Below are 25,292 nucleotides of genomic sequence, written 5' to 3'. Positions count from 1 at the left end.
ATTCAGAGAAACTGGAGAAATCTCTGTGCGTAAGGGACAAGGCCGGAGACTTTTATTGGATGCCCGTGGTCTTCGGGCTCTCAGACGACACTGCATCACTCATCGGCATGATTGTGTCAATGACATTACTAAATGGGCCCAGGAATACTTTCAGAAACCACTGTCGGTAAACACAATCCGCCGTGCCATCAGCAGATGCCAACTAAAGCTCTATCATGCAAAAAGGAAGCCATATGTGAACATGGTCCAGAAGCGCCGTCATGTCCTGTGGGCCAAGGCTAATTTAAAATGGACTATTTTAAAGTGGAATAGTGTTTTAGGGTCAGACGAGTCCAAATTTGACATTCTTGTTGGAAATCACGGACGCCGTGTCCTCCGGGCTAAAGAGGAGGGAGTTCAAAAGCCAGCATCTCTGATGGTATGGGGGTGCATAAGTGCATACGGTATGGGCAGCTTGCATGTTTTGGAAGGCTCTGTGAATGCTGAAAGGTATATAAAGGTTTTAGAGCAACATATGCTTCCCTCCAAACAACGTCTATTTCAGGGAAGGCCTTGTTTATTTCATCAGGACAATGCAAAACCACATACTGCAGCTATAACAACAGCATGGCTTCGTCGTAGAAGAGTCCGGGTGCTAACCGGCCTGCCTGCAGTCCAGATCTTTCACCTATAGAGAACATTTGGCGCATCATTAAACGAAAAATACGTCAAAGACGACCACGAACTCTTCAGCAGCTGTAAATCTATATAAGGCAAGAATGGGACCAAATTCCAACAGCAAAACTCCAGCAACTCATAGCCTCAATGCCCAGACGTCTTCAAACTGTTTTGAAAAGAAAAGGAGATGCTACACCATGGTAAACATGCCCCGTCCCAACTATTTTGAGACCTGTAGCAGAAATCAAAATGAGCTCATTTTGTGCATAAAATTTTAAACTTTCTCAGTTTAAACATTTGCTATGTTATCTATGTTCTATTGTGAATAAAATATTGGCTCATGTGATTTGAAAGTCTTTTAGTTTTCATTTTATTAAAATTTAAAAAACGTCCCAACTTTTCCGGTATTCGGGTTGTATGACAAAAACCCTGAGACATTTTTTTCAAAATATGTTTTATATTCCACATCAGAAAAAGGAAAGTCTTACAGTTTTGGAATGTCATAAAGGTGAGGATATAAATTTTTAGGTGAATTATCCACATAAGGTAATTCATTATGATGGCCAGTTATATTGTGTATTGTATAATATTCAGTTTAAATAAGTAACAGATGTGTTTAATTTTGGGATGAAGGACATTCTTATGGTTTGCACCTATGTTAGCATTGGGGAAGACATATAGGAGTCTATATTTGCCCATTTAAAATCTGTAAAAATGATGGTGATTACTTTAATTCAAATCTCCCCACTGGCAGAAAGTTTCTTTCCAGAACTTCTTCATGACTTTGAGAGACATTCTAATGCATTCCAAGACCCTCCATTGATTTTTATGACTATTTCTCTGGACCTTTTTGCTCAGATTTGGGCAGCTCATTGTCCTGAGGATTGCGGATGGGATGTTGTGGAGAATGAGGGAAGTCTTTGATGTCGAAATAAGGAATTTGATGACGATCTAATGAAGCGATGGTTAAATTCAATTCAAATGAGTTTGGGAAAGAGGCCAACATCGTCTTTCACCTGCTGCCTCTTTCACTCTCTCTTTCTTTTCACCCTGTCCTCCATCTCTTTATTTTTTTAACACACTTTTTTTCTTTCCCTCCCACTCTTGCTATTCCCTTCTGTGAGATTTCAGCAGTTCATATAAGTGCTCTCTGTCCAGATGTATAATTGTTTCTATAGTGACTTTTCATGTGCTCCACAAGGAATTTTTGTGTGTTAATAAACCGCAGAAACGTGCAACAGTGCAATAGAGGTCAGGCTGGCTGTGTTTATGTCAGAGCGAAGGCAGAAACATGTGTACACACATACATGACATGCCCTCCAGTCAAGTTGAGAGACAAGTGGGCCAAGCTTTTGACCCTTTAACCCCAAGCTAAAGCACAGGTCCAATCATAATTGTGTGTGATTTTTTTTTAATGAGCAAAGAATGCTTAAGACTAAAGATAAATCATCATGATCAACTAGTTACCTGACAATTGAGTACAAAGCATGACGGATGTTATTTACCTGGGCTATGTTCGGCACCCCCATGATTTTGTTACCCTGACATGGATAATTTTAGCAATAAGAAAACAAATTTACAAAACAATTTTTAGGGCTTTCCAAGTCAAAGTGAGTATAGTTATTAATAAATAAGCATTTTTACTGAAACTTTAATTTTTAAAACCACTTTCTATTAAACTTCTCATGGACGGATGGAGTGTAACACCCGCTAAGTTGCATCAAACAGCTTGAAAGATCAAAGACCATTTTTTAAATAACTGACTGGATTTGTATGAAAGAAGAAAGTCATATACACCTATGATGACTTCAAGGTGAGTAATTTATGGGCTAATTTTCATTTTTGGGTGAACTAACCCTTTAAGTTTTTACATTTTAAGTTTTCATCAAACATTTTTGTTGTATTTTATTTCAATTAACAAAAGTATTTGTAATATTTTTAGCTTTGACTTAAATTAACAATAACAACACTGCATCATGCATTAATTTATTGATTTTATTTATTTATTTATTTCTGGCTGATATATATGTACATGCTTTCCATGAAGCTTGATTTCTTTTTAAATATACTTTTTTTCCCCTTTATCTTTTATGATGTCTTCAGATTGACATATCTTTCATTTGTAACAATAAACAACATTTCTAGCACTGAACTCTTCACTGAAGAGTGGAATAATTATATCAGCCTGTCTGTCTTCCCACCTATCTTTGGTTCTGTCTGTCTGCCTGCTCCTTCCACTCCATTATCACAAATCCCCAACATATACATTTGCATGCTCATGCATATTCAAGCTCTGGTCTTGCAGATTGGATGGAGGCTCATCACTACAGTCTGACTGGTTGTTATATAATGAGGATATAGCTGCTTCACCCCTTCTGTATTACAACACAGCGAGACATTCAATATGCTCAACTAATTACCAGTGACTAATGAAGCTATTTTGAGCCAGCTGACTGAGAGTAAGATGGTGAAGGCGATCATTAATTAATTTGGTATTCCATTAGCACCACGATGTGAAACGTCACCACTTCCTGTTTTTCAGTTTGAATATGCTAAAGCACCGGATCATGGGAGTCATTATAAACTATTTCAGTTTGTTTTGTGTCAGTATTTGCTCTAAAAGTCCACAGCTGCTGAATTAGTTAAAGTGTTACATTTCAGCACGGAACTACATGAATTTTAAGCAAATTCAGTTTCACTTGGATTTATCAACTTAAGTTCACATCTCACCAACGAGCATGCCCAGTCAGTGCTGAACTGCCTGAGTTCCTTCAGAGGCAGGACAGCGGTACCACTGAAACACCTTCAGAGGCTCCTGGGGCACGCGCTCTCAAAACAGCTCACTTTCCCCGGGGAATGGCGACTCCATCCCCACACGGTCCAGCTGATCTGGAGTTGATTCAAGGAAGCCCAGGTAGACCTGTTTGCTTCCCATGAGACAGCCCCTGCCTGGCGCATCCCCCTGAGGAGGGACCTCCTCTCTCAGGGGCTGGGCACCATTTGGCAACCGTGTCCAGATCTTTGGAACCTCCACGTGTGGCTTCTGGATGCGGCAGACCTAAGGTAGACACTATCACTCAGGCTAGAGCCCCCTCCACGAGGCAGGCCTATGCTCTGAAGTGGAGTCTGTTCACGAATTGGTGTTTTTCTAACCGAGAAGACCCTCCTGGGACCTCTCTATTGTTCTGGCTGGACTTCAGAGGGGTCCCTTTGAGCTGCTGGATTCAGTCGAGCTGAAGTTTCTGTCTCTCAAGACAGCGCTCCTGATCGCGCTCACTTCCATAAAGCGGGTCATGGACCTCTAAGCATTTTCGGTAAGTGAAGAGTGTCTTGTGTTCGGGCTGGCCTACTCTCACGTTGTCCTGAGACCCCGGCCTGGATACGTGACCAAGGTTCCCACCACTTCCTTCCCTGACCAGGTGGTGAACCTGCAAGCACTGCCCCTGGAGGAGGCAGATCCAGCCTTGGCGTTGCTGTGTCCCGTAAGAGCGCTTCGCATATATGTGGACCGCACCCAGAGCTTCAGAAGCTCTGAGCAGCTCCTGTTCTGCTTTGGAGGTCAGCAGAAGGGGAAGGCTGTGTCCAAGCAGAGGTTGGCCCACTGGATAGTGGATGCCATTGCCTTGGGGTACCATTCCCAAGGCGAACCGTGCCGCCTGGGGGTGAGGGCCCACTCCACACGGAGTGTGGCCTCCTCCTAAGCGCTGGCGCACAACGCCTCTCTGCCAGACATCTGTCAAGCTGCGGGCTGGGTGACACCTAACACATTCACAAGGTTTTGCAACCTTCGTGTAGAGCCAGTTTCTTCCCGTGTGTTGGGTAACAGGTAATTGGCGGGAACGGCTGGCTGGGTGTCATGCTTGCTGCGCCATTCCCCCTAACACGGGGATGCGAACGCCTTTCTTCTCCCAGTAGAGTTCCCCGGTTGGCGTACCCTGGTCGAGCATCCTCCAGCACCCTCGGCATGTCAGACTTGGTGGTGCAGTCTGTCGCAAGGTCCGGTACTGGTGTTAGCATGCCCGGAGTTCCGGTCATCCCCTGTACTGGGCTAGGTGTCCATATGGATTGATTCCCTACTGGTAATCCCATATGTGTATTCTTCCACGGTAAGGTTTCCCTCTTAGTAAACCAATGTCTTCCATTGACAGACCCGCTCTGTCAGTCTCTTCTGGCAGCTGTTCCATCCCTACTCTAAGGTGCAAACTGCCTCAGAGACCCGTTCCATATGTAGTACTGCCCCCCGGGTCAGTCCATATCAGTATGTCCACATGTCACCTCCCTACGGGTAGGATGTGGTCTCAGTAGTGACCTTTTCCTAAGGCTTGTTTCCCCATTGTTTTGCCAATCTGAGAGAACAAATAGGGAAGATTTGAAGCAATCTTTCACTGAAGGTTGGAATCCCTTTCACAAACGTTTTGTGGGCAGAACAGCAGCATGGCCCTCTCCAGCAGTGATGTACTCACCCTTTGGCCCCTTCGGTACCAAGGTCAGTGAATTTGCGCTGGGGCTTTGGGAGAGTTACGACCTTAAGCATAGCTTTTTGTGGCATGCCACGGCTTGTCGACAATTACAGCGCCACAGGGTTGTGATGGTGTTCAGGTTGTGGCATTTTCCATAGGACCCCATATGTCGTTCGACATAACGGTAGTGACCGACAGATAGGGAACGTCTCGGTTATGTATGTAACTCTTGTTCCCTGATGGAGGGAACGGAGATGTTATGTCCCCATGCCACAACCTTGAACCATTCGATATTGCCGGGACACATTCTCGGCTCCTCAGCATAAAACCTGAATGAGTGGATGCACCTGTGGCCTATTTATACCCGTAGGCACAGGGAGTGGCTCAGGTATGTTATCAGAATCAGAATCAGAATCAGAATGAGCTTTATTGCCAGGTATGTTCACACATACGAGGAATTTGTTTTCGTGACAGAGCTCCGCAGTGCAACATAACAGCGACAGAACAAAAAACACAATAAGGAATAAAAAATACAAAAAAATACAAATAGGTGGGTAAGGATTGACAATATACAAATTGACAATGTATGGCAGGTATATTAAAAAGAGCATTTATGTATGTACATGTATATTATGTGGAAAAATTGTAACTGTACGCTAAGTATGTGTGTTTGGATAAATAAGTGTATGTGTATATAAATATAAATATAAGTAGTATAGTGTGTTCCATGTATGTACATGTATATTATGTGCAAAAGATTTACGTGTACGCTAAGTATGTGTGTTGGATAAAAAGTGTAGTGTATATAAATATAAATAGTGTAGTGTGTCCCACAGTTATTATCAGCTGTTAAATCCAATAGCCAATTTTCATTGGCATTTTCTCTTAAACTCAGGTATGATTGGCCTCCCAAGTGAGACCCCATATGTCGTTCCATTCCATCCATCAGGGAACGAGAGTTACGTACGTAACTGAGACGTTCATCATTGAATTCAGTGATGTCATCATCCAGCTCAGTTCAGTTTAAATAATATCTGAGCAATCAAGTTGATGATATCGCTGGAAATTAAGTGTCCAACTATTTCAGCTATTGCAAAAACAGCATTTGATCCTCAAACATCATTTTTGTACAGATTCTCTACGTCTCTCCTTTGGAAAAGCAGAATAATTAATCTTACACAAGAGCGATTGATTTCATGCTCCAAAATCACATTCACCATTTTAATGAATATTCTTCTATTGAAGGTTCTAACATAGAAAGTAATCTCCTATCGCTTATCTTAGTGTTGCATTTTCACAATGTAATGTATGTAAGGTACAAATTCTTCTCAGTTCAAATAAACATGTCTAAGCAACTATTAGTTTCAAAAGCATTTATTTTGATTTAAATATAAAAATGGCTCAGTTGAATTAGACTGAGATTTTTCTTCCATCTGGAATGCTTATCTTGGTTTGTTTGGCAGCTCTGTAACTGTTCTGTGCTCATCTCTCAGACCTGTATTAGCCTGGCACAGAGCGCTGAGCTAAAATCAATAAACCCATAAGGCTGCTGTCACTGTCTCTTATTAACATCCCCTTAAAGAGTTCCTCCACCATTACTCTTCCAGCTTTGCTAACTTATGGCGCATTCCTCTTAAAAAAGCTAGGAGTTAACAAATGGCAAAAAGGTTTATTGGACAATAGAGAACGTAAAAATCGGGGTCTTTTGTAATTGTAATTCTCACAGCAGTATTAAAAAATACAATCAATGAATGTGGACTGTTCAGTGCAATCACGAAAGATAGATATTCCACTTTTGCTCAGTGGAGTGTGTTGACTCTCTGGCTTGCAAAACTAGGTCTAGGATGGATGTCAGTACAATACAATACAATACAATACAATACAATAATGCTTATTTATAGCACACTTTAAAAATGACCAAAGTTGACCAAAGTGCTGCATAATGTATACAAAAGAAAATAGATAAACAAGATTATAAACAATAAATCTGTAAAACTGTAAAAACGTTGAGGTTCATCTAAATAGAAAATCATTATACAGAAAAAAATATTAAACACCCATTAAAATAAATACATTTTAAGAGTAAGAGTAGATCAAGTCGAGGCAGTTCTAATGTGAACTGGGAGACTATTCCATAACTTAGGGCTGACAACAGAAAATGCACCCAAATCACCTCTGTTTTTGTCCTGGGAACTTGCAGTAAACCAGAATCAGCAGATCTGATTGATCTTGGATGTAACAGATCAGATAGGTGCTGTGGATCCTGATTCTGGAGAGATTTATAGACAAACAAATCAATTTAAAATGGATTCTGTTTTTGACCGGCAGTCAATGAAATGAATTCATAACTGATGTGATACACTCATATTTGTGCTGCCTATAAAGAAGCCGAGCCACTGCATCCACATGACTGAGGGGGTACTGATATAAAATGAATTTCAATAATACAATCAAGATGTTACAAAAGCATGCATAACCGTTTCAGACTTCTTTTGGGACAAGTTTTCTGAGACATGTAGTACTGTATGGTGTCAGAAATTCAGGTTCAAAATCATGTACGCAGTGCTCATTTGAGCCAAACACAATAGATTCAGTTTTACTCAAAGTCAAAGTCACCTTTATTTATATAGCGCTTTAAACAAAATACATTGCGTCAAAGCAACTGAACAACATTCATTAGGAAAACAGTGTCAATAATGAAAAAATGATAGTTAAAGGCAGTTCATCATTGAATTCAGTTATGTCATCTCTGTTCAATTAAATAGTGTCTGTGCATTTATTTGCAATCAAGTCAACGATATCGCTGTAGATGAAGTGTCCCCAACTAAGCAAGCCAGAGGCGACAGCGGCAAGGAACCGAAACTCCATCGGTGACAGAATGGAGAAAAAAACCTTGGGAGAAACCAGGCTCAGTTGGGGGGCCAGTTCTCCTCTGACCAGACGAAACCAGTAGTTCAATTCCAGGCTGCAGCAAAGTCAGATTGTGCAGAAGAATCATCTGTTTCCTGTGGTCTTGTCCTGGTGCTCCTTTGAGACAAGGTCTTTACAGGGGATCTGTATCTGGGGCTCTAGTTGTCCTGGTCTCCGCTGTCTTTAAGGGATGTAGAGGTCCTTTCTAGGTGCTGATCCAGCATCTGGTCTGGATACGTACTGGATCTGGGTGACTGCAGTGACCCTCTGATCTGGACACAGACTGGATCTGGTGGCCACGGTGACCTCGGAACAAGAGAGAAACAGACAAATATTAGCGTAGATGCCATTCTTCTAATGATGTAGCAAGTACATAGGGTGTTATGGGAAGTGTTTCCGGTTCCGGTTTACCTAATTAATGCAGCATAAAAATCCTTTAACGGATTTGGATAATAAAAGCATATTAGTATGTTATGTGTATGCCAGGTTAAAGAGATGGGTCTTTAATCTAGATTTAAACTGCAAGAGTGTGTCTGCCTCCCGAACAATGTTAGGTAGGTTATTCCAGAGTTTAGGCGCCAAATAGGAAAAGGATCTGCCGCCCGCAGACTTTTACTCTCATTGAGGCTTAGAAAATCACTTGCAAGCCAAAGTTTTAGTTTGTCCAGACAATCTAAAATAGCCTTCAAAGCCTGCTTGTTATCATGCTTCAAGGGGATATAGATTTGGATGTCATCTGCAGACAGATGAAAAGAGATCTCATACTTGATAAAAACAGATCCTAGAGGAAGCATACAAAATCAAGACAGTCATATATTTCTTTCTGTTTTTGTGACACAGTGAGGAAGGTTTTTAACCTACACCTGTGGGAAGAAATGCTTATTGATAATAGCAAGAGAATTATAAACACCTCAAAATGACTCAAAATGCACAAACTGATCAAATCCATAGCAAACCTTCTTTAGCTACTATTCACTCCAGTGTACCAGATGGAGATGGTGTTTAATGGTCAGACCACATGGGGGCCCCAGAGACACAGAGGTCATTCACTGTCACAATATTTTGTGTTTTTCTTTTCAATAAATTTTGTAATTGTAACTTTTTTAAAATATTTATTTTATATTCCTTTCTTTTCTCTTTTTCCTTTTATTTTATTTTACACTACAACACCATCTTGGAATGTCATTTGAAAATTAAGATATGATATTACACTTTACAACGTTTTCTATCCTTTCATCTAAAAAAGTTAATATTTTGTCTAGTTTAGAGCACCGTTTAGAGCACAAAGGGTTGGGTGTATTTTCAACCTTTTTTTAAAAATGTATTACATCCATTTATCTACTGAATGAATTAATACACATTTTTTTGCAGTGGCAGTTTAAAATATTTTTTACGATCTATCTTTATTACTCAGTTTGTACAGAAAGTGATCATAGATGTTTTAGCCAAGGGGTTCACTTTTTTCAAATGTAATTTGTTGATATGGCTTCAGGGCAGTTAATTATTCTCTTCCTCCTCAATATTATCTCTAATTTCAGTCACTATATGTCTTTATATTGGTTTGATGTGTGATCTCCAGCTCATTACTGAGAAATGTCAGGTATAATTGCGTGTCTGCTGGTTAAACTCTTTATGACCCTTTTGACTATACCTGAAAGTTACTGCAGGGGATCTCAGACATTTATTCACTCAAGCTAGTTAGGGATTGTAGGAGTGAGACATGTCTGAGCCTTATTCCTGATGGCAAAGGAAATTTACAGTAATAGTCCAGAATTACTTCAGTCTTAATAAATGTTGCATGAGTTTTTACTTACCTCAGGTGAGCTTGTCTCCTGTCGTAAAAACTGAGATGGTGTTAATGAAAGAGACAGGAAGAGTCATTATAGACATCTGGAGAGAGAGCAATGTAGTGAGTGTCTCTGAGGAGGTGAGGGAATGTGGAATGTAACAAGGTTAAATGGTCTATTTTAGGGGCTGTAACCACTGATGTAGGCAAATGTAAGTTGACTGAAATTACTAAATAGTAAAACAATTATAGTAGTATAGATAGACCTTAGTCAGGTCAGATGTCATATTGAATTTAAGGCAGATGAGACTGAAAGGGAAACACTGTATGGAGGTTCTGGATTATGCGATTTTCACAACTCAAAATGTTTTATGGATATATATCTTTTTTTTTATCAGCATGTTAAACAACAATACAATCCATTGGAAACAGTGTACTTCTATCCCTTCACAGCCTCATTTGCATTCCTGTAAAAAAAAAAAAATACTGTGCAAGCTACATTTTTATGTTTCTGAAAAATACATGAATGTTTCTCTTTGCAAAAGTTGCTGCCACGATGCTAACGTGTTTTGGGTGATTGCTAATTTCTCTAAGTGATTTCTAGGGTATTCTTGGTAGTTGTTATGCAACTTGTAACACACAAATAAGCAATAAAAATAGATGCTTTAGTGAAAACCAGTAGATAAAACCAGTAATTATATTTAAATGTCCATAAAACTGTTTTAAGATAAAATGTTATTTCTACAATAATATGCACTATTGACCCAGACGACCCCTTTCAAAGACAGAGAGGCTCCCATGACAGTTTATGATTACATCAACAGGGCTAACAGGAAAAACTTGAGGAGCTGTGTGGGTCTTGTGGAGAAATCAGTTCTGGCTCATGAAAATCTCAATGTTTTTGAAGAAACTGGCCCTTGGGGGGATGAAAACACACACACACACACACACACACACACACACCAATCCTTTTCATGCGACAGTAATGATTCATTCTGCTTATAGTCAGGTATGAGACACTCAAGATATAATGATTTATCTGTTTGCTTCTGGGAAACTCTTGAGATGTTGTACATGATACACATTCTTTGTTTGCTCTGGATTATTTGGTAACTAAGGAAAAGGAAATCTCCTGGAGTCTGGTGGGGTTCACCGTTTCTCTAAGAATCGAAAATTCCCTAAAAGTATGTAATTAGATCTATCTACCATAACCATCTATCTATATGCAAAACCTTTCATTTGATTCGAATGTATTTATTGAATGATTTACACAAAATGAATTTTTTTTTTTTCATGCAACTTAGAACAGTGACTATTGATAAAAATGTGAAAACATATCTAAATAAATAAACAAAAGCTAAATAAATAATAAAGTAAATAAATTAACAAAAAATAAACCATATAATGTGATAAGAATTTATGTAATAAATAATTAGAAATTATTTGATATATGCTTGTTTCATGAATTTTGGTAAAAAGTACCAGGGTAAGATGAATGGAAAATCTCACAGCAGTCTCATAGGTCATATATTATTTAGAGGGTTGAATATAGCTTACATTGAGCTAAATCAGGGAATGGAGAACTAACAGGGTGGAGCCATGAGGCTGCCAAATATATAACGTATTATTAGAGGGCTTTTAAATTACACCAAAATACACACATTACTTATGCACACTCACTTACTGAGGCACACATGTGCAAATCACATGCAAACCACAAATATGTATGAGCTCACAAAAGCCAATACAAAACATATGCATTTTGCAGGTTTGAATTAGCAAAATGGGCCCATCTGTTTTGTGTATAGCATGGTCAAAGGTCAATAGGTTTTAGTTGAGAAGAAATTTAGGTCAAAAGTCGGCAGTGATACCTCAGCAGGGGTTTAATCCAGTGGTGAAATGTTGTACATTTAAATCTCTTGTCTAGATGTATATGTATTTTACCCATAGATTTTTATAGAGTGTGTGCCAGCCAAATCTGCTCCATTGGGACTTTTCCCCTCCAAATAGCCACTGGATGGTTTGATCTGGGCTTTTCTGTGAAATGGAATCAAAGGAGCAGGGGAGAGAGGCTCTGGCAAAAAAATAAATACATAAGACTTTCTTTTACAAACTCAGCATATGCAGTGAGATTTGATTATATGAGACTGATTAATAAGAATAAAACCATGTCAGAGAATACTTGGAAAATGCTGTAATGATGCTGAAAGGGCAAAAAAATAAATAAAACCAAATTTCTTATTTTATATTTTACTGTTTTTTTTTTAATTAAGTGCAAGTTGTTCTGTCACTCTCTTTTTTATATATTTACTTTTGCGAACTTTCTTTTTGTTTGTGCTTGTTTTTGCGACAGCAAACATGGTTTTTCCTCCATTTCCAACTCTTTTCAATCCAAAGTAAAGCTTCAAGCATGCCTTACTTTAATGCGCACACAAACACACACAGACTGCAGAGATCAAGTACTAGCTATGCTAATGTAATCCTGTTTTCCTTCTGCCACTTTGTAATTCTCCAGAAATATCCAGGCGTGTGTGTGTAATGTTCTACAGCACGCACCACAGCGATGGTGTTCTAGCCTTGTAAATTAGAGACTGGAAGAACAGTGGACAGAGAGAGAGTCACATGTGGATCAGTATACACAGCTGTGACAGCAACAGAAGACATTTTCTCCTCCCTTTTCATTCTTTTCCTTTTTTATTCCCAAGTATTTATACTTTCACTGCCTTTCTAAGCTGAGAGCATCTAGACAAGATGAAAAACAAGATGAGGAGAGCGAGAGAAGGAGAGTTGGAGTTTAGGAAGGCAAAATGAAAGAGAGATTTAGACTGTGGGTTGGAATGCGCTGATACATGTGAACAGACTGTCCCACTGTCAGTCATCCTAAGGCGCACACACATACACTTCGGAACGCTGGAAGCTCCGTTTGGAAAGGTGGTGATTAACCCCTTCCCCATCGGTCCGCCTCCTCCGTCTCTCCGTCTGGTTCTTCTACCTGCACTCGTCTGGACTCGTTCCATGAGTAAAGACACAGAAGGACAGGAAGATGAGAGAGAAGGAAGGAGAGTAAGACCAAGACGGTGAAAATCTTTCTCTGTGGAATACGATGAAAATCCAGGCAGTATTTGGCCACCTGTAAAACACAGGTTTGGATATTGATTGGACAACTGGAATACAAATGGACAAATGGAATACCAAGTGAGTGACTGATGAACTGACTAAATTGGATTCTCTCGAGTTTAACCAGCATTTCTACACTATGTCTAAACCTTCACGACTTGCTCGCCCATCCTCGGCGGGTCCTGGCTCCAAACTCCCCTCGCCTCGTCGGGATACACCTGCCAGCCGACCCAGAATGCATAGCATGGGGGAGAAAGTGATACGGACAGAAAGTGAGGGCAATATACCTGGCCAGAACCCTCCTGTCAATGGAACAACACATTCGCAGATCCCGCAAAACACCAATATGAAGGAAGAGGATGAGATGAGCCAGCCAAGGAGCAAAATCTGTCCACCTAAAGGGTTCACAGCAACCATAACCCAGCAACAAGTCACACATCCCAGTAAGTAATAAATAATCAAAAGTGGATACCAACAAACTGCACTTTTCATATTTGACCACATGATGTCTGGTCATTGTTTATCACACATCTAATGTTTTCATTATTTTAATTAATACCTATGTTATTGCTGAGAATAATTGTAATAATCAAAAAACTTTTAAGATATCTGGCGCGTGTGATTTCAATGTTAAGTCAATGCAAAGACGTGAATAGACAACCTGTGACGCATTTGACGAATGACGTGGCGCGAATTGAGCGTTTCGATGTGTGAAACACCCGAGTAAAAAAATCCGAACTTAGGCAAAATTTTGCGCCATGTTAACCAATCAGGAGCTTGCTCTTAGTAGTGACGTGATTACGATGTAACGAGTGGAGGGTAAATCCGAAACAACAATGGAGAACAAAGTCATAGTCGCTTTATGATACTTCTTCATACTTTTACAGAAACAGAAATAAAAAGGGTCTTGCTTGTATATATAACATATTAATAGATTAATTGAATAAAGACCAAAGATTAGATTTACCCCAAACAAATTATATTTTATCTTGAACCACTAAAGAGACATCAGAGCCAGCAGCAAATGTCAGAAGGACTAGCCTAGTTGAGAGTGCTCTAGCATATACATGATCACTGAGCTCCCGCTGATCGCATGGAGCTCGTCTCCGAAAATCGGTGAAAAACATTTTTAAATAGACGCTGTCTTTATAAATAAACCGCATATTTGAGTTTACAACAACTACATTCTCGCCTGAAATACTTTTTAAACTACATTTCATGACACAGTAATATTTCGAGAATTATCCGAATTAAAATGGTGGTTGAAATCACAATGCTGCGTGAACTCAACAGCAGAAGCCCCCCCATGACACAAATTCACGTCTGTTGTGAAGTTAATTTCACGTGCAAATGAAGCGAATAAACTCAAAATGTTCAAGCGTCCAACTACGCGTGAATAGCGCGATTTATTTGCACAAGTAGTGTCTGGTGTGAACGCAGTCAGGCTGTTGATTGCAGACTTTTGTATCTTGGCAAATTTGTGCACTGTTTCAGACTGTTGAAATCTCTTGTGAAACTCTGTTGCTCAAGTGGTAGAGCATTGTGTTAGAAAGCACAAGGTTGGGGGTTCGAATCCCAGGGAACACATATTAGGAGAAAATTGTTAGCCTGAATGCAATGTAAGTCGCTTTGGATAAAAGCGTCTGCTAAATGCATACATTTATTTAAATTTTATTTTTAAATTTAAACTCTATTGCAGGGGTGCCCAACCCTGCTCCTGGCGATCGACTGTCCTGAAAAGTTTAGCTCCAATCCTAATCAAACACACCTGAAGCAACTAATTAAGGTTTGATTAGGGTTGGAGCCAAACTTTGCAGGACAGTCGATCGCCAGGAGCAGGGTTGGGCACCCCTGCTCTATTGGCTCTCCTTTATTCTTATTGCCAAATAAATTTTATTTTCTGCTCTACTCAAGGTTTTAGATCTTCTAGACGTGTGACATGTTACATGTGACACATTGTTGGTCATCTTTGTGATATTAGCATTAAGTATAGTCTTAATAGTTTGACGCATATTGGGTAGATATTTAGTTTCAAATGTGTAGTAAATATTTGATATTTTTCATAATGTACCTGCCAAAGATATTATTATATTTGGTGTGAGATGTTTAAGTTTCCATGCTTAGTATACCTGTGAGTAAAAATGGAACATTCTGTTTTGTTTGCATAGGTTTTTACGTGCTTTTAGGGTATTAAGTAGATTTGCGTTCTTGATTTAAAGTGTCTAATTGTAAGTGAATTTCATACGTTATTAAGCTAAATGTGTTCAGTGCAGGCTTTATATTTATTCATATATGAGAATTTTCTGGGATTAGATCGGCAGCAGGGTTGATTTTTGCTGCATTCCTCAAAAAAAACAAAACACATTGCCTCCCCATTACAGCACAGCGGGGTGCAGATTAATGCCAATTTGTGTGAGTGCATGTGTTTGTGAGTGTGATTAGAGACCTCTTTATCACATTCCGCCCCAGTGGGTTTTAATCCAGCTGGCTGTGGTTTAAGAGCTCCGTGTCAACTCAAAGTTTCTCTAAAGTGGTGATATAAGACCCAAATACTGCCACCTCAGTGGCCTTCTGATGACAGTCACATCCCTCAATGTTTAGTGATTAACAGACATGTCATGTCCACTCAGTGAAATTGCAGGAATGGGACACTCCTAGGTGGGGATTTAGACTGTGATGATATTAAAGACAGGAAGTTCTCGAGGTTAACATCCCTCCATTAGTTATTCATTCTGGCGAGCACACACATGCATACACAGAAATTAGTGCGTCATTCTTTTTTATCATTCATTTGTTCCGAAATGTATGATTAACCTGGTTTCTGTCATTTTTAAGTAGAACATCTGTTTGCCTCAATTCTTTTAATCTATTATGGCAGTAAAACTAGGATCCAGCTGTTACCATGAAAATTGTTCCTCTATAGATGTAAAAGCATAGAAGCACATTATATGTTTTAACTATATGTTTAATTAAAATTAGATGTTTTAATTATATGTTTACATGTTGAAACATTTTCAAGGTGAATCATGAACACTGGACCACACACTTTACAAAGTTTGTCACATGTTTTGTTTTCATGGATGGATGGATGCTCAATACAGCTCTCCAAAAGGCTACAAAAAGGACAAAAAAAATATGATTCATTTTCTCTATAGTCCATATGATTAATGCTCTATGAAGGCGTCTTCTGAAACTATCCATAGTTTGTGAAAGAGTAGACATTTAAGTTGTTAAATATTGTTTAGGTTAATTTTTCATGCAATCCATACATACAATAAAATGTTGCATTCAAAGTTGAACCAGTGTTATTTTAATGTTATTGATATAGTATTATAGCATGTGTTAATATTTTAATTAGCTCACATTTTTAGTTTAATGTATAGTATTTGTTATATTTAATTTAGTAATTTTGTTTATATGTGTGTGTGTATATATATATATATATATATATATATATATATATATATATATATATATATATATACAGGTGCTGGTCATATAATTAGAATATCATCAAAAAGTTGATTTATTTCACTAATTCCATTCAGAAATTTAAACTTGTATATTATATTCATTCATTACACACAGACTGATATATTTCAAATGTTTATTTATTTTAATTTTGATGATTATAACTGACAACTAAGGAAATTCCCAAATTCAGTATCTCAGAAAATTTGAATATTGTGAAAATGTTCAATATTGAAGACACCTGGTGGCACACTCTAATCAGCTAATTAACTCAAAACATCTGCAAATGCCTTTAAATGGGGAAGACTGCTGACTTGACAGTTGTCCAAAAGATGACCATTGACACCCTGCACAAGGAGGGCATGACACAAAAGGTCACTGCAAAAGAGGCTGGCTGTTCACAGAGCTCTGTGTCCAAGCACATTAATAGAGAGGCGAAGGGAAGGAAAAGATGTGGTAGAAAAAAAGTGTACAAGCAATAGGGATAACCGCACCCTGGAGAGCATTGTGAAACAGAAACCCATTCAAAAATGTGGGGGAGATTCACAAAGAGTGGACTGCAGCTGGAGTCAGTGCTTCAAGAACCAGTACGCACAGACGTATGCAAGACATGGGTTTCAGCTGTCACATTCCTTGTGTTAAGCCACTCTTGAACACCAGACAAAAAGGACTGGACTGCTGCTGAGTGGTCCAAAGTTATCTTCTCTGATGAAAGTACATGTTGCATTTCCTTTGGAAATCAGGGTCCCAGAGTCTGGAGGAAGATAGGAGAGGCACACAATCCTCGTTGCTTGAGGTCCAGTGTAAAGTTTCTACAGTCAGTGATGGTTTGGAGTGCCATGTCATCTGCAGGTGCTGGTCCATTGTGTTTTCTGAGGTCCAAGGTCAACGCAGCCATATACCAGGAAGTTTTAAAGCACTTCATGCTTCCTGCTGCTGACCAAGTTTATGGAGTTTCATCTTTCATTTTCCAACAGGAATTGGCACCTGCACACAGTGCCAAAGCTACCAGTACCTGGTTTAAGGACCATGGTATCCCTGTTCTTAATTGACCAGCAAACTCGCTTGACCTTAACCCCATAGAAAATCTATGGGGTATTGTGAAGAGGAAGATGTGATATGCCAGACCCAAGAATGCAGAAGAGCTGAAGGCCACTATCAGAGCAACCTGGGCTCTCATAACACCTGAGCAGTGCCACAGACTGATGGACTCCATGCCACGCCACATTGCTGCAGTAATTCAGGCAAAAGGAGGCCCAACTAAGTATTGAGTACTGTACATGCTCATCCTTTTCATGTTCATACTTTTCAGTTGGCCAATATTTCTGAAAAAATCCTTTCTTTGTATTGGTCTTAAGTAATATTCTTATTTTCTGAGATAATGAATTTGGGATTTTCCTTAGTTGTCATTTATAATCATCAAAATTAAAATAAATAAACATTTGAAATATATCAGTCTGTGTGTAATCAATGAATATAATATACAAGTTTCACTTTTTGTTGAAATAAACTTTTTGATGATATTCTAATTATATGATCCATAAGTATGAGGCCATCAATAGACTTATACATGCAATATTTGTTTCGTTTAGTACCAGTGTTTTTTTTTTGTTGTTGTTTTTTTGAAGCATGACAGCCATATAACCATTTACATATTTTCTAGCAAAAAGAATAACTTGGACATTATTCTAGTAGCTATTTTAGTTTACATTTACAGTGCATGAGGGAAAGTTGATAAACATATTAAATGTATTTTTGAAGCAAACTGTCTCTCATTTCTGCCCAACCATAAACATTGTAAATGTTTACACCAGTGAGCTCTTTAAAAGTTATTATTATTTTCTTTAAATCATTACTTTAAATGGACCATTTAAGAGTTAATGTTTCTAGACTTAGAGTACAAGCACAGTTCATAACATGTTGGATGAATGGCTCACGTAAAAAGAAAAGCATAACTGATAGATGACATTTCCCAACTGGAGAGATGATGAGTGTGCATTTTCCTGTAATTAATGTTTCATTTTTTAATTAAATGTTATGCATATGTTATTATTTAAACTTAGAAATCTGGCTGCCAATAAAGAGTGTCCTAAAGGGAAGAAGTAAAACCACCTGTTTGTAATTACACTAGATGTAAGTAAGTTATACTGTTGCATAAATACAACATTTTATACCTTTCCATTGTGCTTTGAAGAACCGCACAGATCATCGTGCAAGAGTCTAATATAATCACCTGCAATCTGATACTAATCTTTTCTACCTAAATATGCCCTCAAAGAACAAATACATTCTCTTTTTTTCTTTGCCCATTTTATGTCTGGTAGATAGAGTGATAAAGGAGAGTTCTGTTTATCAGCAGTCGGCTTCCTTAAAGGGGTTTTCTGTTTATCTGCCGATAAAATGGTTCAGTCTTTTGTTTAATCTACTATTAGCACTTTTTGAAAGTTTATCACAAGCAAGTGTAGCAGGACAAAGGACAGTATCACAGTCAGTAAATTTCATGGCTGGGTGGTCTTGCTTACTCATGGTTCAGCCAGACAGAGGTTATGGGAAAGAAAGAGGGCAGAGAGGGAGGGAGACACAGTCCCCTCATCTCAACTAAGTTTATCTTAAGCTGGTTGGATCTGTACTCAGGCTTCTGCTGTTTGGATTTTCCATGTTTGGACTATGAGTGTTCACCCAGATTGATTTGTCTGAGATCAGTCTAAGATCTTCTGATATGAGAAGCATACCATTTCACTGGGGGTTTATGGGATGGCCAGTGTAGTACTCCAAAATAATGCATACTAACAATAAAAGGGGTTGGGGGGAGTTACACTGCAGGACTCAAACCAAGAGTAATTGAAACTGTTCAGTTAGTCATTTTAGGCATTTTTTCTTTCCTTTAAAGAGATGAATGAAAATGCTGTCATTTTGTGGTTCAAGTTTTTTCAAAACAGCATGACATTATTTTGTGGAACACAAAATGAGACATGTTAAAGAATGCTCTCTGTACATTTTCATACATAGAATGCTAATTCCAACTAATTTAACTTAAAACTCTGTCTGTTCCTTACAAAAAGATGTCTTGTGTTTCCTAAAGACTTCATAGGGTACTCATTTAAGGTACTCATTTAAAAAAGTGACAGTAAAGACTTTATAATGTTGTAAGACAAAAAAAAAATTACCGTTTCCACAAAAATATTAAGCAGCACAACTGTCTTCAACATTGTTGACAATAAGAAATGTTTCAGCAGCAAATCAGCATATTGAAATTATTTCTGAAGGATCATGTGACACTGAAAACTGTCAAGTCAGCTTTAATTTTATAGGGCTTTATACTGTACAATACAGATTGTGTCAAAGGAGCTTTATTATTTATAATTAAAGGAATTGTTCCTCAGAGGATCTACAGAGGACTATCTGATGCAATACTGTAGCTGATGGCTGCATTGTCAAAATTTTATCTCTAATAGTATAGGTCTTGGAAGTAAAAAAGTTCATGAAGTCATTATTGCCATGCTGTTAGAAAATATCTGTGTCTGCTGCTGGTGCTTTATTTTTCATTAATTTAGCCACTGTATTGAAAAAATGCCTGGGGTTGTGTTTGTTGTCTTCTAAAAGAGACGAAAAGTAAGCAGATCAAGCTGTTTCTGAGCTTTTCTAATAGTAGAAGTACTTTCCCTCCATGCATTACAAAATACCTGTTGTGTTGTCTTCTTACACCTGTGGCCATTTTCTGGCTGCTCTTTTTAATTCGCGAGTGTGCTTGTTATACCACAGTGTCGAACTGTTTTGATTGAAGTGATGGTTTTACTTTATTTGTAACAAGGAGTTGAATTTGCAGCTTTAGCTACATGGAGTATACACAAGAGTAGATAATGATCCAAGACATAATCACTCTGCTGCAGAATTTCAGCACCATTAATATAAATTCCATGTGACAGTATTAAATCTAAAGTATGATTACGACAATGAGCAGGCCCTGACACATGTTGTCTAACTCCAGTGGAGTTCAGAATGTCTATAAATGCTGATCCCAATGCATCTTTTTTATTATCAACATGGATATTAAAATCACAACTAGACTAGTAGCTTCTGTATATTCAGCTTTGCCATGTGGAATAAATGACTTAAATAACAATGATAATAATAATAATACTGAAAACTTAATTGTAATAATAAAATTAAATAAAATTAAATTGTAATAATATTTCACAATATTACTGTATTTTTTATATAAAAAAATGCAACCTTGGAGAGGAGACTTCTTTCAAAAATATAGAAAATCTTACTGAATCCAAACTTTTGAACTTTAGTTTATGTTTTTTTTTTAATTGTATAAAACATATTTTGTGCTCATTGGAAGACAGAAAGTCATGGAGCTTGAGTCATGGAAATGAGAGTGAATAAATAATGACAGAATTTTGATTTTGGAATGAACTTCCTTTCATGATCAAAATAGAATAATTCCATGATTTTTGGTAAAAGTGTCAGACAGGGATGAGTTCTTGTAATCAACAGCAGGGTCTAAATCATAGTAATGGAGACTGAAGCCAGTGGAAGCACTATAAAGAGAATCATGAGAGGGATTAGATTGATGAGCACTGCTCATTAACCCTTAATCCTCTCTAAATAAAAAGTGAGGCAATCTTAATCCAGAACTGCCCAAACTGAAGACATTCTAGCAGAACTTACTTTGCCAGCAAGTTCCTGAAGAACCAGAGACAACAGAGACAGTTTGGATTTTTTTAAAGGGATAATTCAATTAATAATAACAATTCTGTTCATGTTCTCACCTTCATGTCGTTCCAAATCTGTATGATTTTCTTTATTCTGTGGAACATAAAAGGAGATGTTTACCAAAATGTCTGCTTATGCTTTCTTTGCATGAAAAAAAAAAAGCATGTTCAAAACATCTTGCTTTGTGCTCCACTAAAGAAACAATATCATACAGGTTTGGAACCGCATGAGGGTGAATATTTTATAAAAGATTTTCCTTTTGGGATGAACTGGCCCTAAACTGTCAGGCAACAAAGTAAATGGCTTATATTTAAAAGTTTTTTATTTTTATTTTTGTTTAAAGACAGAAAGCAGACATGGAGGGACATGGACACTATTTGATCGTCCCAGATTTATTAACTAATTTACTCTTTTAAAATAGGTATTTTTGTGCTTGGGAGCCACTCCATTAATCTTGGACCAGCAGACTATTATTTCTTCAGACAGATGGACAGTGTTGGGGAGTAACTAGTTACATGTAAAGGCGTTATGTAATTTAATTACAAAATTATTGTAACTGTAATTAGTTACAGTTACTAAGAAAAAATGAGTAATTAAATTACAGTTATTTATGAAATTTTTTACGATTACAAAGGGGATTACATTTGAATATTTACACACATCCACGTACAGATTTAACTGATTTCTTTCCCAAATTGCACTGACTATTCTGAGACATACAGCCCTAATAATTTCCGGGATGCGGAAATACAGTCTGGTTCGTAGAATCCAGTCATAAAAACGGAATGCCTAACGCGGACGGAATATGCCACATTTTGGATGACTAAATCAAAAGTAGGTCAGTACACTTGAATCAAAACATGACATCGACTAGTGTCTGTGAATATAAAGCCCCAAAAATGCAATATATGACTTGCACATTCTGCGTGTCTGTGGAAATCAGGCAAGGACTGGACACCGGGAGAACCGGGACAATTCCCGGTGGCCTGGCAGCCGATTTTGCCCCATTATTTAATATCATTATTGTATAATTGCCTGCCGAATGTACTAAAGCGATCATTTGCGAATCCGCCATTTGATAATTAAATCTCTAATAAGTCGTGAATTGTTAGTCATGACTCGCGCGCTCTCCGCGCCTCCGCCAAACGGTTTGGATCAGACTCAATGCGTAATCAATCAATGCGAGATCAGTAATCAATGCGAGAGAGAGAGAGAGAGAATAGAGTGCACTGCTGGAGCAGAGAAGCAGAACTACTGTTCAGGGTTTTAGGTCAGTTTCATCTGTAAAGATGCTTTTTTGTCTTTGTTTTTTTATTTATTTAATCAAGCAGCAGCACGTTGCTCATCAGTCATCACTCAAAAAACTATATAAAAGGATATCATTATTATCAGTTGTAATGTTACAGTAGTAATTTAGCTGAAATTTTTTTTTTTAATAGGTTTAGGGGGAGCTATGACAGACAACAGCACAACCCTTACGAAAATTAACATTTTAACTATAAATCCAGAGAAAATGGTTACTATTGTTTAACTGTGATAACCAAAAATGTAAAATTATTTTACAAATGTATTTATTTAAAAATAAAAACAAATCCATTTGCAAAAAAAAAAAAAAAAAATGTTTACTTTTATATAGGCTAATAAAAGCATGGTAATTTTTTGTAAGGGAAAAACATGACTCGTGTACAGTATTAGGATTTTTCTATAAACATTGTAGTATTGTAGAATATTGTATTGTAAAGTATAGTTTTGTTCAATCTTGAGTATTAAAGTCATAAGAGAGATGGATAACAGGGCAAAATAAAGAGACTGAAGAGAAAAATGGAAGTGAAGGTGCAGTTCAGGAGAGAACTTTTAATTATTTTGCATGTCCCCAAATTAAAGATTTAAACCTTTTTTATGTCAGGTCCATACAAAAAATAGTTTTGTCCATGAATTTGTTTGTATGAGTTTGAATTTTCCAGTCGGAATTTTTTTTCCAATCCGCCCCTCCTGTAAATTAATGGCAAAGACATGGTTTCATTTACTACACAGAGGCCTACTGAAGCTCGCAGTGTTTTCAACCTCTGCCGCCTCAATATAGGAGTACACGAGCACATAAACATAATTTCTAGAACTGCTCTGTGTCACTTCATGTGCATTTTACTTATTTTGAGAAAACTATCATCATATACAAAGAGACAGCAGTTTAAAAAAAACACCAATGTTTCAGGAGTTTATTACACAGAATACGTCACATGCTTATTAGATAACTGTATTTAAGTTGATGTATATGCTTTTATTTATTATTCTTTTATTTTCACAAATTTAGAAAAGTAATCAAAAAGTACTCAAAAGTAATTAGTTACATTACTTTAATAAAGTAATTGAAAAAGTTACACTACTATTACATTTTAAACAGGGTAACTTGTAATCTGTAACCTATTACATTTCCAAAGTAACTTTCCCAACACTGCAGATGGAGTACTCTGTTTGTAAAAAAACTAAATTAATGTGGGCAGAAGTTGATCCACAGGTCACCGACTAGCTCAGCTAATGAAAAGTGCCTTAACTTAATGGCAAATGGAATCTGGTAATTGTTCACCGTTTGGCAGAAAGGATCGAAGAGGGGAGGTGGAGAATGAAAGGAACAGTTTATCATTCTGCATTGTAAGATATTCTTGTCTCCTAAAGCATTCAGGGAGAGGGAGCAGCACTTAGATACTTTTCCTTAGAATTTCCCAGAATCCTTTCCACTGAGCTCATAGCCTGCTTAATCACCACTGTGGCTGTTAAAATGGCTTACAGGACATAGTCACCAGTAACCAAAACCTGAGATCTTTTAAATCTGGAAGAAAAAGGAAGAGAGACCCTTTCAACAATGCCCACCTTAGACAAACTTTGAATTAGATTACTGACTGCATGACTTTCTTTATTTTGTAGAACATGTTTGTCAGAATGTCTGCTTATGCTTTATTTGCATGAAAAAGAACAGCATTTACATTCTTCAAAGCATGTTGTTTTGTGTTCCACAGAAGAAAAAAGTATGGAACCCTAGGACATTGTAAACATAGTAATTTTTCAGTTATCTGGCACCAAATCGTAAAGCAACCGAGCAAGTTTGTATTCTAAAAATTTGAATTATGACACGTTGCTTTGATCTCAGAAACTGGGAGCAATACAATATTGAGAGAAAAATTCCCACCTTAGACAAACTTTGAATTAGGTTACTAACTAGGCAAGAACCAACCAGTTTAGTGTGTTTGCACACGTATATTGACATTTGAGTTAGTTTGTGTTGATTCTTGGTGTAGCTCTACACGGTTTAGATGTCACAAAGTGTCTTGGGTGATATGGGTCAGGAAAAAAGAAAACCTCCATTTAACACACCTGGTTTTGTTGTTGTTACTGTTTATCTCCCTCTGAGCTGAATTCATGCCCCAAGGCTAGCAGACTGCAGACGTTATGCACTGAGGGGTACAGGGTTGTTGTTGCTGCAGAACTTTGCACTTTGTGGTTGACATACTAACATATATGTGGACACAGATTCTGTTAAGTTCCTCTATATGAGTATGTCCAAGTGTCCCTAAGGTGTCTATCAGAGATAACTCTCCTTAGCAGAAATCAATAAAAAAAAACGTGGGCAACTTTGTTTAAATTCTCATTTATTAGATAGAGACCTTTGGGAGTTTTCCTGAATGGTTGATAAACCTTTCGAAGATGTTGATCCCAGTAGGGGGAAAATGCTCATGACTCCACTCTGTAGAACAAAGAAAAGGGTGTTGAAAGGGAAGTTTATCCCAAATAATAAATAAATAAATAAAATTCTGAATGAACTAGTACTTTAATAACCTGTTGCCTATATATTTGTCAGGATTTTTCCCGTTTTGTCACGCATTTAATTTCCTGTTTAGTCTATTTGGTCTGTTTCCTGTCCTTGTTTAGTTTGATTATTAGTTGATTCCCTGCACCTGTCTGTCCCTCGTTATCCTGTCATTCAGTTTGTGTTTTGTCGGGTCTAGTAGTGTTCTACGTGTGTTGCTCAAGCTCCTGTTGTGGTGATTCCCAGTGTTTACCTGGTTAAAGACTGCTAACTTTCCTTTGTGCCTCATGTGTTTTTTCTGAACAGTATAATGTGACACGATTCTTGTTTCTTCAAAAGCAATCAGTTTGGACAAACCTATTCTGTG

At 37.7% G+C, this 25,292-nt stretch overlaps 1 protein-coding gene across 10 annotated transcripts in view; it reads left to right on the top strand.

Moving 5' to 3' along the window:
• Positions 1 to 25,292, top strand: part of LOC132123809 (sickle tail protein homolog) — a 164,566-nt gene that overhangs the window by 43,339 nt on the left and 95,935 nt on the right. For 2 of the 10 annotated variants that reach the window (XM_059534472.1, XM_059534471.1), the window contains exon 1: positions 12,696 to 13,373. The exons of 1 other annotated variant lie outside the window; for it this stretch is intronic. In XM_059534472.1, the coding sequence (XP_059390455.1) occupies positions 13,070 to 13,373 (304 nt within the window). In that variant the 5' untranslated portion in view covers positions 12,696 to 13,069. Of the gene's footprint in view, positions 1 to 12,689; positions 13,374 to 25,292 lie in introns of those variants that run through there. 7 more of the 10 variants (XR_009426687.1, XM_059534477.1, XM_059534474.1 and 4 more) reach the window with 7 other exon arrangements.

This window comes from Carassius carassius, chromosome 42 (assembly GCF_963082965.1).
Source record: "Carassius carassius chromosome 42, fCarCar2.1, whole genome shotgun sequence".
In the NCBI taxonomy this organism is placed as follows: Eukaryota; Metazoa; Chordata; class Actinopteri; order Cypriniformes; family Cyprinidae; genus Carassius; species Carassius carassius.
This window is presented reverse-complemented; position numbering and strand designations above follow the sequence as displayed.